The sequence below is a fragment of the Aulonocara stuartgranti genome (assembly GCF_965226115.1).
Source record: "Aulonocara stuartgranti genome assembly, chromosome: 20".
Lineage (NCBI taxonomy): Eukaryota > Metazoa > Chordata > Actinopteri > Cichliformes > Cichlidae > Aulonocara > Aulonocara stuartgranti.
In genome coordinates, this window is record NC_138956.1 from 11,027,503 (window position 1) to 11,042,726 (window position 15,224).

General features: G+C 40.6%; 2 protein-coding genes across 3 annotated transcripts in view; both read right to left on the bottom strand.

Moving 5' to 3' along the window:
* Nucleotides 1-276: 276 nt before the first annotated feature.
* Nucleotides 277-8,800, bottom strand: LOC309697244 (potassium voltage-gated channel subfamily KQT member 2-like). Of its 2 annotated transcripts, XM_082519002.1 has the most exons (6): nt 8,514-8,800; nt 7,006-7,053; nt 5,841-5,946; nt 4,504-4,635; nt 2,922-3,015; nt 277-2,807 (listed from the first exon to the last, which is right to left on the bottom strand). In XM_082519002.1, exons 1-6 carry the CDS (start codon nt 8,530-8,532, stop codon nt 1,959-1,961), a joined length of 1,248 nt encoding a protein of 415 aa, XP_082375128.1. In that variant the 5' UTR covers nt 8,533-8,800; the 3' UTR covers nt 277-1,958. The 2 variants fall into 2 exon arrangements, with proteins under 2 accessions (XP_082375128.1, XP_082375129.1); XM_082519003.1 differs by lacking the exon at nt 7,006-7,053.
* LOC309697243 (potassium voltage-gated channel subfamily KQT member 2-like) overlaps nt 8,542-15,224 on the bottom strand; it is a gene marked incomplete at its 3' end in the record, with an annotated part of 32,579 nt that continues 25,896 nt past the window's right edge. The window contains exons 10-12 of the mRNA XM_082519000.1: nt 11,546-11,575; nt 9,846-10,054; nt 8,542-8,909 (exon numbers count right to left, since the gene is read on the bottom strand). Of these exons, the coding sequence (XP_082375126.1) occupies nt 8,815-8,909; nt 9,846-10,054; nt 11,546-11,575 (334 nt within the window). The remainder of the gene's footprint in view (nt 8,910-9,845; nt 10,055-11,545; nt 11,576-15,224) is intronic.

Consider the following 15,224-nt stretch of genomic DNA (forward strand, 5'->3'; position numbering starts at 1 on the left):
AGGAAAACACCTTGAAAGTCTTTAAATAACAAATTGAACCAACAAACTAATAGAACAGACTATCTTAAAAAGATGTGTTTTAAGACTGGCTTTAGTTAAGGAGACAGTGGTTGGCATCCTTAGTTCCAGTTAAGGGGACTTGTCTTTCTGTCTTCAGTTCTTGGTTGCCATCTAGTGACAGATGTATTCCATTACACCATTTCCATAGCTAAAGACACCATTTCTCTTCATTTTAAAAAAGGCATCAAAAGACCGATTTTTAGTGATGCACAAAGTTTTATTTTTGAACAAGACAAAGGTGCAGTTACACAATGGTGCTGATCTACGGTATCATGTAAAACCCTACATGTCTTTTCAATGGGTTGTAAAAATCATGCCAGCAAGTTGCTTCCTGATTTTGCTGAAAAATATGGACCGCGTATTAACAGTCTCTATTGAATTACACTTCCTTGGTTATAATGTAAATGTTAAAATGTTGGCATTGGTTAATTTTAACAAGAACTGTTCATGCTTCAAAGGTTAGCATTATTAATGGCTAAATGTGCAACCTGAAACATCTGCTCTCAGGCCAAAGAACCTCCCATAACAATTTACATACACTACTGTTATAAAATGTTAAAAATGAAATTGTTGATTTCTGGACCTCTAAAATTTTGGTGTGGAAATAAGGCAACAATTTTAAAGGATGAGTTCTTGATCGCGTTGCTTGCTTTTTTATTGCATTTCCTCATTTAGTCTGAAACTGACGTAGCATCAGAGAATCTAAATGAACGTTCAATGCACTGCAGGCTAAATACCATCATGTCAGTAACAAGTGAGAAAGTTTCACGTGCACTCAATCCAGCTTCAACACTGCATGCCTTGTAATAACAATACAAAATGTACAAGCAAATGCCCTTCCTGTTCCCATACCTGTGCAGCATTAAACATCTGCTCTTGTATTTAATGTGTATAGAATTTGATGAACATATTTACCCAGAAAAGAAGAGCTGTTGAAATTAGCAAGCTCAGGCTGCATTTACATGATTGGAATTCAAGCAAAGCTCCTTAGAAAAATTTAAACATAGCTTGAAACCAGTCATGCATGCACTTTTTAAAAAAATTAAATTCACCACTCTCTCTTACTGTATAGAAGAAAAACACAGTTTGACTGTTTGTCACCGTTTGGTTTTTGCAGCCTACTTAACACAGTCCTTAAATCAATCATTTATCATGCAGGTGGTTCCTTAGTGTATCCTTACAGAAGTATTCAGTATTACTTTAAGGGGAGTTCTTCCATAGTATTACATAAATGCCAGGCTGAATTAATAATGAAGCATTTTTTCTTTTTTTTAAATCAGCAAGAATCTAACTGATCATCATAGCTAAGGTTTTGGCAACATAACACCTCAAGACATCCTAAGGTATGGAAGTTATCAAGACACTACGTTATAAGATAAGATTTCAACAGTCTCGCGTTACAAACTCCAGCAAGCTTTTGAATGTTAAAGTGGTCAGTGTTTAACAGAAGACGTGCTGAAATGCTACTCATACGTCTCATAAGAGGAACCAAAATGGCAATTCTCTTTATTGTTTCATACAAATCCACACTGTGTAAGTGTCGTCTCACTAACTAAGTACCATAACGAAAAGGCTTCTTGTCTAAGTTAAAGAAAGGTTTCTAAACAGCTATTTAATCAAATTCTGAGTGGATACAAAAGTAACCGTAATCAAGCATTGCCAGTGAAGTGTTACATTACAAACTTAAATGTTGATAAAGGATGATCCCGTTGTTTTTGTGAGAACTCGTTTTTACTGTTATCGCAAAAAGACAACTGCACATAACCGCCCAATATAGTCTGTATCAGCCATCATCTACAGTGAGCCTGTGGCCACGAGGTCTAATGATACGGTCATGTTGGCAATCGGGGCATCAGCCTCTGTCACAATCAGCAGGTCTGCCAGCAGAGCAGTCCTTTCTACTTCAGCCCAGCCCACCCCCTCTCTCCACCTGAGGCCTCTCCGGTGAAAGACAGAGGCGAGGGAGCACAGAGGTCAGAGTCTGTGTCCGACTCCCCCTCTGCTAGCAATGGTCTGACCCTGGCACAGAGTGAAGGTCCACCTCCGGCTTCGGGCCCTGCTCCGGCTCCCCCTCCTAAGCCTGTAAAGAACGAGGGCCCAAAGAAGTCCTCCTTGGCTTGGGAGATGCTGAAGCCGCTGAACGAGCGCTCCAGCTCCTCATGGTCAACCGACGGGATGGAGAGGGATGTGTCACTATCTACTGCGGTGACCTCTCGATGGCACCTGTGCCTCCTGTTGCGCCTCTTGCTGTGGGAGCCGCTCTCTCTGCCGCTGCCACCCTGACCCGAAGAGGATCTGTCATGAGCTGGAGCAGGTGGAGGTGGGAGGCGGAACAGGGTGGGCGAATGGTCGCCGCTGCCACCTACTGGCGAAGGGGTGTTGGCCACGCTGCTGTTCCAGGCAGGCTGGCTGATGGGGTTTTGCAGTTGGTGCTGCCAGGAGGTAGAGGGGCGGCTGTTGCTCCCAGAGGGAGTACCAACTGATCTCGCCACGGATCGACCAAGTAAAGGGTCTTTCTTTTCCAAGGACCCGTCAGAGCATGGGACATCAGCTGCTGAGCATGTCTTCACCTCCTGTACCTCCTCCTTTTCCTCCTTCTCTTCTTTGCTCTCCTCGGGGCTGTGGTAAGGCGGGGCTGGATACGGCTCCCTGGAGTTGAAAAAGGCCTCTGTTTCGGAACGGGGGATACCCATACGCTGCACATACACATTAACCAGGAAGTCGAGTTTCCTGTCCATGCAGACCACCTGCAGAAAGACAGAAAACGGTGTTCCATCAGAGGAATCAACATAAGTTGATGTTGGCGGGAAAAGAAAAACTTTCCAGACTGACCTTCACAGACCTGGGTGAAACATTCCTACCTGCTTTTCCACTTTGACCAGACGTCCCATCATACTCTGGTCCTCCACAGCATCTCCTCCACCTTTGGGACCTTTACCAACTATCTGGTCAACTCTAACATTTAGAGAAAATAGTGTCATATATTAGATTATAATATGATTATACAAGTGTATAGTTATATGTATAGTAGATATGCTCTGTTTTGCCACAGGGTCTGACCCCAATATTTTTAACTCAAGAAGTTTGGGATGCCAAAATGTAGATTAGTCTTGCATTGAAAAGTAATGAAATTATTTTAGTGATGATTGTTGTCAAGCTGCAAATAAATATGTTTGAATGAATAAATGATGGCCTTACAGAAGGTGAACGTTTCCTGAGACACTACTGAGTTCAGGTGGATTGTGTGGACGCATGCATAATGTGAGTAAGACGATCTTTTTTCCTTTTCTTTTTTTTCGTTTAACAAAACAGAGTCTAAACTGAAGGGACATTTTGTCTGCGGCCAAAATGCATCACTTGGCATGCTTCAGTGGTGCTTCATGCTTCATTTCCATTGCATCCTACTGGGGGAGCTCTCCCTCTGTCTTTCTGCTAAGAGAGCAAGCATTTAGCACTTCAAACCCCTCTTGAGCGAGGCCATGTGAAACGGCTCGTTAAGATTCAGTGAGCAAACGGCAAAATGTCTTTTTTTAGCCTTTCCTTGACAGCAGCTGATATCATTTGTCACCAGCGCTAACAGAACAACATCCTTAAAATGTTCTACATAAAGCAGTCTGTTAAGCCATTTCACTTATTAACTATTGCACCTGCACCCCTGCTTTCATGTATCACAATCCCGCTAGCTCAATGAGACATGTCAATGGCTTGAACTCAAAAGGGGTTCCATCAATCGAACCAGTAAGGTAGCATGTAACTGCTACTATGGCATAAGGAGGATAATGCTGATAAAATGGTCATTCTAAAGGTGCAGTCTATTAACCTAACCTAGGAACTTCAGTGGACTTCTTATGGCGAGGTGTTGTTGGGGGAGGCGGCCCCACAATCATATCTATCCTGGCAAGGCACACAGAGACGATATGAGTGCAATGCAGAATGAAGCAACGTGGGAATCACATCAGGTATGGAGAACACGTCTGCAATATATTCCACACACGAGACATACGGTGAGTCTGGCTTGTTTCATGGATGGAAAGTGTGTGTGATTCACTGATGGAATATATTTCTTGTACATGTTAGACCTTCAGGGGATCAAGGTGTGAGGAGCTCGCTTGTAGGAGGGAAAACTGACATAGAAAACAATGTGAATTAGACATCAGTGTTACATCCAAAATCAATCTGTGGCACGTTCAGAGCTGAAGGAGTGACCGCTAATAGGACATCAAGCTACCGATATATGTAACAGATCTGAATACAACACATGTATCTGGATAAATGAAACAGGCAAATCAATGGCTTGTGTGTCACAACATGTGTGTATCCAGTGACCACTAAAAGCACTTTGTTAGTAGATGAAAGCTCCACTGTTATATTAAGCTAACTAAACTAACTACTGACACATATTTCTTAAAGAAATGACTAATTCAAGAGTAAAGGACTTCTTGCCTGGTCTGCAGGTTCTTAATGCGCGACAGCATGTCCAGGTGACCAGCGGAGTATTGCTCAATCACGTCCATGACATCGTAGGGTCGCAAGCTCTCTTTGAACCTCCTCTTTGACACCAGGAAGCTCATGATGCTGGGGGGGGAGAGGGGGCGAGACATCGTTGTTAAACGTGTCACGTGACAGGAAAACAAATGACCAGATCACAGCAGACATTTCAGAATAACTCCCAAGAATTCTCCTGCTCAAAACAAACAAAAAGTGCAATGCGGAGTAAAATGCAAATGAAATATAACAAATCAACGGTTTATTTATTTAAATGATTAATGCTTTAGGAAAATATGATTGGTACAAACTGAATGCACACCAAATAAAGTCATTTGATCACATTGATCAGATAACATTTTACACTGTACGTATGTAACAGAATTATATGGAAAATTTACATGTAACCAACTTAAAACCAACATTTTGGGCATACATTTTTGGTAGCTGATGGTTGTCATCCATTTTACATTAAATATATATGTTGTCTCTCAAATGTCCACAAATGTGTCCTATGGCAGCTGTAATGCATGAGGTGAGACAGGTCTTTCATTCCCAACTTGTGAAAAGGGGCCTTTTGGTTTTTCACAAAATGTCATTTTTGCAATATGTAGCATAAAGTTGTGAAGAGCTCTATTTTAAACCACTTCTTTTAAACATAACCAAGCAGTTTATGATGACTAATCCTAAACCAATAGTTTTTGCTGTCTTCTGAATCACCACTACCTCCACATCCTACTAATGAGACCAGTTATTTCTGAGCATCTAATATCACTGAGGCTGATGCATCGAGGCACCAGCGTCAAACATCATGCACATCTCTGGACGTCAGCAGCAGCCGACACCCTGGCATGGCAACCAGTGTTGGTCAAGTTCCTTGAAAATCGTAATTAGTTACTAATTACTGATTACCTCTCCAAGAAAGTAATCCCATTACTTTACTGATGACTTATTTTCAAAAGTAATTCGTTACTTTATTACTTAGTTACTTTTCTTTTTAAATACACAACCTGAATACATAATAAAGCAATAGACCTTTCAGCCCAATTCTATTTTTTCTGCATAATCCATCATATAAAATCAAATCAAATGAAAAAGTCTCTTTTTAAAACTTGTCGGAATCTTTTAACTTAACTACATTCTAGCTAATAGTCCATCATTGTACATTATTTATTATTATTATTACTTCTTTAAACACTGAAATAGCTACACAGATGACCACAGATGTTATTTTTACACTACATGAAATAACCAATCACAGAACCATAAAAACCTCTTATTCAGAGAGTCCTTACCAGATTGCTCTGATTGCAACTTTCAAGCCTGGTGGTAACTCTTGAGTGAAGAATTCACAGTGGCAGCTCTTATCGTCACCAACTTCCTCTCCCGGAAGGCTCGCCTCTAGAAAGCAAATGCAAGGACACTCTTTTAAAAAAAATTACATCTGCTTCCGCATGACAAACGTCACCAGCAGAAGCAGAGCAGAGCCGTCGCTTTCAGCGCCAAAGGTGCAAGTGTCCGTGTTACAGTTGGTCTCAAGCCAGTTAGCCAGTTTGGGAGTGTGTGAGCAAGCTTCGTGGGACGACAGGTAAAAAGATTCGGTGCAGAATTGAAGGATAGTGCTGAGGTGATAAAGCTTTACTGTAACCTTCAAAGACAGGTACTCTCTTCCCACCACCAATTACAGATTAGCACTGGAAGGCTGGTCTACAGAATTTAAAGCATATTGCATGGAGTTGTCAAGGCCTAATTAGTGGAAATCAGAAATTTTCTGAGAATCTGGTAGGGAAAGTGAGGTCTCCTCATGCAAGCTAAAGCAGGGTTTGGGAGCATGTCTCTGGGTCAGTTTTGGATAATCTTGGCACCACTTGACTTGAACCCGTTTAGCTTAGCCTACTGCTACCATAAATACAAATGTATTACATGAGGTGCTCTAACAATCATAACAAGTAAATATGGAATAATTAGTTCCATGGGAGACTCTGCTAGACTCATGCCCTCAGTCATCACAGTGAGAAAAACAGCATAACAAAGGGTTCATGTCAAGTGAACATATCTCAGCAGATATCAGCATGCAGGTTTCTCAGACTGGGTGAAGCTGACTTGTCTTTGGATAATTTTCCCTATAGAAGTCAACCAACAAAATATCCCAATGCCTTACTTATTAAACCTTCAATTGCTGCAAAAAGAGAGAGAGGAGAGACATGGGAAAAGATTTGTTATGGATTCTAGCAGGATGAAAATGGCAGACAAATCAATTCCAAACATGGAAAACTGTGGAGTCTATTGAATGGTTTCTGGATCATGTTTGAATGGGCTGGTCTCTCTTCTCTTAGATTTAAGCTTACCAACTACATATGTTTCAAAGCTTTATATAACATGTATGGTAAACTATACAGCTAGACATTATAGACTATGTTACAGTCTTTACTGAAGACATGTCATGATGACTTGTCTAACCTGGAGAACTCTTCAGTCCAAAGTCTTCGTCCTGCATTTCAATCAGCACTTAAACATGCCATGAAGTGAAAGAAGAAAGACAGCTAATGAGAATTGGTTCACATTGCTTAACAGAAAGCAAAGAAATGGAGAGAGAAGAGAAATATTCTAATGATAGTGACACAGATGACACATGGATGCAGTGGGACTGTCTAGCACTAAATGATGACACCACACCACGACATCCAAAGTGACGGTCTCCTGAATGTGTTCTTAAAAATTTGATTTGTCATAGAAGTGACAAATTTTTGTATACATGAAGGGAACATACATGTCTGCATGATAACTCAGCTACAGTCTCCACATTGATTGCAACTCAAAGAGGTTTTGACAGTAACTTCTAAACTCACACAGCTGGTGAGCTGCTGACCTGGCACTGCTCTGCTACATGTTCACTGGCAGCAACTGAATGTTTGTCAGATAAACTGTTGATCATAAACAAGTTTTGCCAAAGTATTCTGTGGCTAAAAGTTTACTCGTCCTGGGCATGAATGTTATGGTAAGTTTTTGCTTTTATTGATTTCGATAAACTGTTCTTTTTCTAAGGTCAAGTGATTGTACAGCATATAACCAGTGTTGCCAACTCCTCAGTAAGGAAAATCGCTATTGGCTGTCCTAAAAGTCGCTAGAAGTCGCTAAATGACGTCATTGCCTAATTTGCATAATTGGTCATGCTAATCTAATTGTAACCTATGTTGTTGGAGAGAGAAATAACATCGTGGAAGAGACATAAAGTGAGTAAAAAATGCCTTAAATGCATTTAGAGTTTATTTAGAACTACAAATTAAATTTCTTTTAGCAATTATTGGTTTTTTTAATGTCACAATTCCAACCCTGCTCCTTTACCCGGGCTTGGACCGGCAAAAGTGACCCGAAATAGGCACTCTGGTGGAGTTACTTTGTGTGTGTGTGTGTTTATAAGTAGTTTTAAACCTTGTGATCCACAAAACAGCATAAGAGTAAAAGAGTAAAAGAAGAACTGACTGCGTTACAGCACCCGCTGCTTGTTGAGAGTAAAAGCGATATGCACTTTCACGTCTTTTTTAAGCGACCTTTTTTAGAAAAAAGGTCACTAAGGGGTCTGAAAACTCGCTAAATATAGCGACAAAGTCGCTAAGTTGGCAACACTGCATATAACGGTATACCTGGTAGCTATCACCTAGCTTATGACATAATTGTGTCTGGATATTTAAACTTGTTTGTTTCCTGGTATGGACCTTATGGCTTTTAAGTAGAATTCCCAAATTTTCAATAAGTCTGAGTTTGGGGCTTTTGGAAGTATATTCAAAAAGCTTAATATCTTAATGTAATGTTAATACAGCTGAAAAATATATAGGCAGTCCTCATTTATTCATTTTATTCATCCTTTAAAGTACCAGTACTGCTGGCATCAAAACAGCTACAGAGCATGATGCTACCGCCACCATGCTTGGCAGCTCATACAGGGTTGTTAGGTTTGAACACCTCACCTTTAACTCCTCCAAACATCTCTTGTCACTGGGGCCAAATAGCTCAACCTTTGTCTTGTCTGACAATAAAACCTTCCTCCAGAAGGCATTTAGCTTGTCCATGTGGGCAGCTGCATATTTCAGTTGAGCTTGATGGGCTTGATTTTGAAACAGGAGCTTCTTCTTGGCTGGTACCCCCTCAGTCCACAGTGATGTAAACTTGCTTCACTGTGTACCTTACAGCAGTTTCCAGTTAATGTCTGGTTTGAGCCTTTGTGGTTCCTGGGCTGTTCAGGAACATGCTAACTAATTTTCTCTTGTCTTATCTGAGGGTGACAGTCTGGGTCTTCCTCTGGACCTTAGAAAACTGGCGACACATCTGAATAACTTGTATGTTTAAACCGATTGTCCTGGAATCTGCAAGTGTTTAGAAATGGACTGTTAAACTTCAGGAATGGACAAATCCCCAACGATCAACTCTACTGAAAATTTGTGTGCTATGCTCAAAAGCTAGGTCCCTGCTTGGAAACCAACATGTTTAAATAAACTCTACCAATTCTGCCAGAAGCTTGTTGATGGCAACCAAAAGCATCTGGTCAAGGTGCAACTTCCCAAAACATTTAGCCAAATATTAGTTGAGGTGTATGTATACTTTTGACCCCGTGTGGATCTTATGCAGCCAATTCTTTTAAGAAAAAGTTATTATTGATGTATCCTGTACAATTCTGGACCTCAGAAACAGAACAGTTGAGAAAAAACATTAAAAACACACACTTACCATTTATGCCCATGATGAATGTATGTATACTTCTGGCAATGATTGTATATTGAGCTAGTGTTACTAGTAGTGTTATAGTTACATAAGATTTAGTTGGTTTTGTTTTCAGTTTTCTTTAATATAAATAATTTTGACTCCTAAAGTTTGGTCTCTGAACAAATAGCCAAGGTCATACTGGCTCAAATGAATTCCTGGAAATTTTGGGAAGTGCACTCAACTTGAATTCTTCTGGAACGTTAGATATCACGTTTGTGTATGCAAGCTAAATGTGAAGCCGGAGCACAGAGATGAGACACCGGAGGAAGCAGCAACCCGCTCACCTCTGCTTTCAGGCTCCATACAAAAGCTAGGGCCTCCATGTCCTGAATGTAGTTTCATATTCACAACACCCACATCTCTTTTAATAAGTGTCTGCCATTTTCTACAGTTTTCATGATGGTTTGAATACAGTTTCTGAGGTTTCCCACCTACAATAATAGAATTCTCCAAGTCTCTACACTGTATGGCTGTGTATTCAGTTATACTACACAACACTACTACACTCATTCTGGTCAGATGATGATCAGTTTCCTCACCCTCTGAGTTTTGGCGCGAGGTGCTGCCCCGAGCTTTGAAGGCATTTTTCGCCCCTCGGTTCTTGTCGGTGAAGCTCCAGCTCTTGGTGACCTTGCTGGGGCTTGCTTCAGCACCATCATCTGCTCCACCTGGAGACTGGGCTTTCCCCTTGGACACAGGAGCCTTAGAAGGACTGGGAAACACTTTGTCCTTCAGACTCGGCTTCCGACTAAAAAAGGAAGTAACAATACAGTAAATTAAGCCTGTTTAACTCTGCATTTATCAGCATCATTTTAATGAAAGACTACCTGTAGCTAAATGTCTGTATTCTACTGTGTTTAAGCCCTAGCTTGTGAATTTGTAGAATTCATCTGCAATGTGATAATAAATCTTACCTCAGCAGAAATGCAAAATGGGCAATGTCCTACAGCAGAAGGAGCCATGTCCACAAACGAACATAGTAGAGCATTCGGTGGTTCAGGCAAGCAGCAGGAAGCTACAAGCAGGCATGCATGGGAAGCAAAGTGACACTGCGTCTCAAAAGGAAGAGCTGTGGTCTGGCTCTATGCAAAAAAAGTGAACACAAATCATGCAACAAAAAAATAAAATCATCGTCGTATGGCACGTGGTAACCATTAGGTAATCAGCAATATGCACCTTGCCTGCTGAACGGGGCTGAGTGGGCAAAAAAGACAGCCAGCAAATCAACTGCAAGACGTTACTAAACAGAAACCATAAAAGAAGGATGTAAATCTGCACCTTTCCTGGGGAAAGGGTAAAAGTTAGAAATAGCTCTTTGTTGCTTTTACGTGTGAATCTCCTCATGTAGACATCAGAAACAGAGCTTCACTACGCTACAAATAGTAACAAGTCGGATTGTGTACTTTCCGTAGTGCTACATGTCCTTATTCTGTGACTCCTCTACCTTTACTTGCACTTGCAGAAGAAAAGAACATTGGTAGGAATAGAAGGAGACACACAGACTTGCAGTGCAGTTGTTAGTATCTGTGCAGCAACTATACCTAATAGCTCTCGGACAGCACCCGCAAAGTCTGTCTTTGTGTGCATTTTCATTACTGGAGTGGTGGGCAGTAGGAGGAGACACAAAAAAGATAAAATAGAAGTGGGTAGAATCACAAAAACAGCAGCGTGTGCCAAGATGCCAGTAACGCTTTACTGTGACTGTAATTTATTCCTCATTTAAAGAATAAAAATTTTTGGTTTTATTCATTTTGCCATTTAAATGATTGTCTGATTTTACACGTGAGTCTAAAATATGCAATTGGATTATAAGGAGGTTTGTCATTCAGCCACGATAAAGTGTTACCACCTTGTCAATAGTTACACTTGTTTTCTGTGTTAAAAAACAGAGTGATAGAAAAATCAAGCAAAAGTGTTCAAAATCACTTTTTCCCAAGGTGATGCTGAAAGGTAGACTATCAAAGAACAGCATATCGGTTAATATTTAATAAAGCTGCCAGTTGGGAATGAGGCCAAAGTGAGCTGATCTTTGAGCACCATGTGAGCAAATGCAGCGTGACCGTTCTTGAAGGAGGCACTTAACACGCAGCCACACCTATGTCAGACACACAAACCCCCACTCTCGCACACTGATGTACAGTAAGCACACTCCCCCAAGAAGAGTGTCTCAGCAGCAGCTAAGAGCAGAATTGAAGAGAAGGCAAAGGAAAGAGGCGAGAGATAAAACCAGATCACAGACCTGGGAGAGGTTTCTGTTTGTGACTCCTTCCTGTGAGCAGAAAAGGCATAAATGTTACACAATGTAAGATACAAGTTATGGACATGGATGAAAAATTATCTGTAAAAACCTGAAAAAAAAACCCCCAATATATATGTTACCACACGGGGGCAGTGGAAACAAGTTCTAAACAACAGCAACAGTTGCCTGCTTACACTGAATGATCTTTCATATTTTTATGAAGATTAAATTTTGTGATGAGTGTCCAGTATTTACTCACTCTTCTGCAATGGTTTTTGTCTCCACTGACAAAAGAAACCTTAGGCTATTAAGTAAATACAAAAGGTAAATGGACTGGTTCTTACATAGCACTTTTCTACCCTGCCTGAGCACTCAAATCGCTTCGTTCACATACAAGCACTTTTTTCTATTCTTAAGTGCTTCCTATCTCCTATTCACACTTCAGCACCTTGGGGTTCAAAGAATCTTCATTTTCAAACCAACCAAAAAGTTGACATATTTTCTCTTAATATGTAAAACTACAGTGAGCCTCATAACACGACTCGAACAGGTATTCCTCCAGGATCAAACCTGGACCTTTATTGCTAAGATTTTGCATTCATAGGCAATTGGTACGGTGGCCCTGAGAGGCCAAATAGACTGCAACTTAGGAAAACCCCAGCAATAAGAAAAACGCTGCAAAAGTGCACAAAACACAACGGAAATAGAAAAAAACAAAACGGTAATAGGAAAAAGCAGATTTCCGAAAGCACAAGGGAAGTGTTTCTGGGGAGACAATAACCCGACAGACCAGTTGCAGGAACAAAATATGCTAAGAATTGCGCTGGGAGACAGTTAAAAGAAGTGGAGGATCTATCGGTTTTGTGAGGAAAGAAAAGATGAGAGGTAAGTGTGTTAGCCTAACTATTAGCCTAAAAGTTCGTCATCAGTATTATATGAATCATGATAAAACACACCTACCATGTTTTGGGTTCCTGCAACTGGTCCGTCGGGTTATTTTCTCCCCAGAAACAATTCCATTGTGCTTTTTGAAATCTGTTTTTTCCTATTTTTGTTGTTGTTTTTCTTATTTCTGTTTTGTGTGCTTTTGCAGCATTTTTCTTATTGCTGGTGTTTTCTTAGGTTGCAGTCGGTTTGGCCTCTCGCGGCCACCGTACATTTGTTAGGCATACCTGTTCAACTGCTTGTTATCGCAAATATCTAATCACACTGCAGCAATTCACTGCATTGTGGCCAAAACGTCCTGCTGACATTCAAACTGAGCATCAGAATGAAGAAGAAAGGTGATTTAGGTGACTTTGAACATGGCATGGCTGTTGTGTCAGACAGGTTAGTTAGAGCATTATAGGAACAGGATCTGCTGGGATTCTCCCCACACAACCGTCTCGAGGGTTTACAGAGAACGGTCTGAATATATTATAATTATAGTAACCTAAACAACCACTCGTTACAGCCAAGGTATGCAGAAGAGCATCTTTGAACGCACAGCACGTTGAGCTTTGAGGTAGATGGGCTACAGCAGCAGAAGACCACACCTGTCAACAGGAAACTGAGGTTACAATTTGCACAGGCTTACATCTTCTGCTTCCAGCAGGATAATGAGCAACATCACAAAGCTCAAATCATCTCAAACTGGTTCTTTGAACATAATAACATGTTCACTGTAGTCAAATGGCCTCAACAGTTACCAGATCTCAATCCAGTGGAGAACATTTGGCTTGTCCTGGATCAGGAGATTTGCAGCATGGGGTGGCTGTAGCTCAGGTGGCAGAGCAGGTCAGCCACTAATCAGAAGGTCGGTGGTTCGATCCCAGGCTGCATCCTGGCTGCATGCTAAATATCCTTGGGCAAGATACTAACCCCATGTTTGCCTACTGGTGGTGGCCAGAGGGCCGGTGGCTGGCAGCCTCGCCTCTGTCAGTGCGCCCCAGGGCAGCTGTGGCTACAATGTAGCTTGCCATCGCCTGTGTGTGAATGGGTGAATGACTGAATGTAGTGTGAAGCGCTTTGGGGTCCTTAGGGACTAGAAAAGCGCTATACAGGCCATTTACCATTGTTATAAAGAATTCAGGCAGTTCTGAAAGCAAAATGGGGTTTAACTAACTTCTACCAAGTAGGGCTGCTCGATTATGGCAAAAATGATAATCACGATTATTTTCACTGAAATTGACATCTCGATTATTTGACGATATTTATTTAACCCTTTAAGACCTACCATAGAACCAAGTCCGCCAGAGCTTATTTTTTTACATGTTGTAGTGCCATTTTTGGGAGCATTTCAAGTTGCTATACATCAATACAACTGTTATAGCCCATATTTTAATAATATGTATGCATTAAGTCCATAGTAACTACATTAATTGCAAAAAAGTGCAATAAACTACAAAATCATTAAAAATCGTTTTAGTTTTTTTTACATATATTTCTACTTGGGGAAATTTAAGAGGCTTATCCCTCAAAACTTTAAATACAAAAAAGTTGCAAAAAACAGTTTCCCACCACAGGAAATTTATTTTGAGTGTCTTCATAGTTTTATTTTGGAGATACAGCAATTTTTATATACTGCAGGAAAAAAAAAAAAAAACAATCCTATGATGCAAATTTGCAAAGAAAACAGCATGTGCATCAAAATAAACTATTTTAAGCAGTGCAATTCGAGTTCCAAGCATCCCAGCAACTATTCAGAAAAGTATAGAGTCAAACTTGACTTATAAAAACACCAGTATAGGCTTTTAAGGCCTGCAAGTAAAAAACTACATTTTCCGCAAAATGACGTCACTTCCGGTTTCGGACAGGAAATTGCAGACATGCAATAGTTCGCATTGAGGTCTTGTTCAATGTGGGAAGTGTTACGAACAGCTGATCGGATCGGCAAAGCGTGTTTCTGGAATGTTTTTGTTCCTGCAAGCGCTTTTTATGCAATATTTGCAAAGTTATATGTGGAAGGAAACCGTGACCGAGGACAAGCTGATGGCATAAGATGTAAGTACAACTCCTCCGGTTTCATATGCAAAACAAATTATTGCGCTAGCTTAAGCGGTTCTGGTTCTACAGGGATTTAAAGGGTTAACAATAACAATGTATTGAATAATGACTTTAAAAAATAATATTAAATAGTGTGCAAATACTGATAACAGTGCAAATGTTTGCAATATAAGAAATAAATGAAAAATGTAAACATCTATGTTTAGTGAACTTTGCAGTGTTGCTCTGTGGTGCAGCTATGACACTGTAGCAAAGTTTACACACTGTGTCTACTTGATCCACGTCTGACTCCGCGAACCCATAATGTTTCCACACCACTGAAGTTTTTTTACCTCTCTTTTCAACCAATGACAGTCACTCTCCTCTCCAAATAACTTCTGCTTAGCTTCCCTCGGGTCCTCTTAATTGTTGTGACGCGTTCGAAATGCAGAGAGGTGCACTCGATTTGCCACACGGAGCAGCGCGAGAGTAAAGCACGAGGGAGGTGCTAATAATCAGCTCAGTCATTTTTAATGATCGTTGAAAGCCCAGATCGTAATCGTGATTAAAATTCGATTAATTGAGCAGCCAAGATTATAACTACTAAATTGTCTGGTAAATGTATATTAATGAATTTTCTAAGTGTCGCACAGGTTTTCCAATCAAGTGGGGTTGAAAATTTGCTCTGGCTATAGAGCCAGTGAAACTGTCAGTG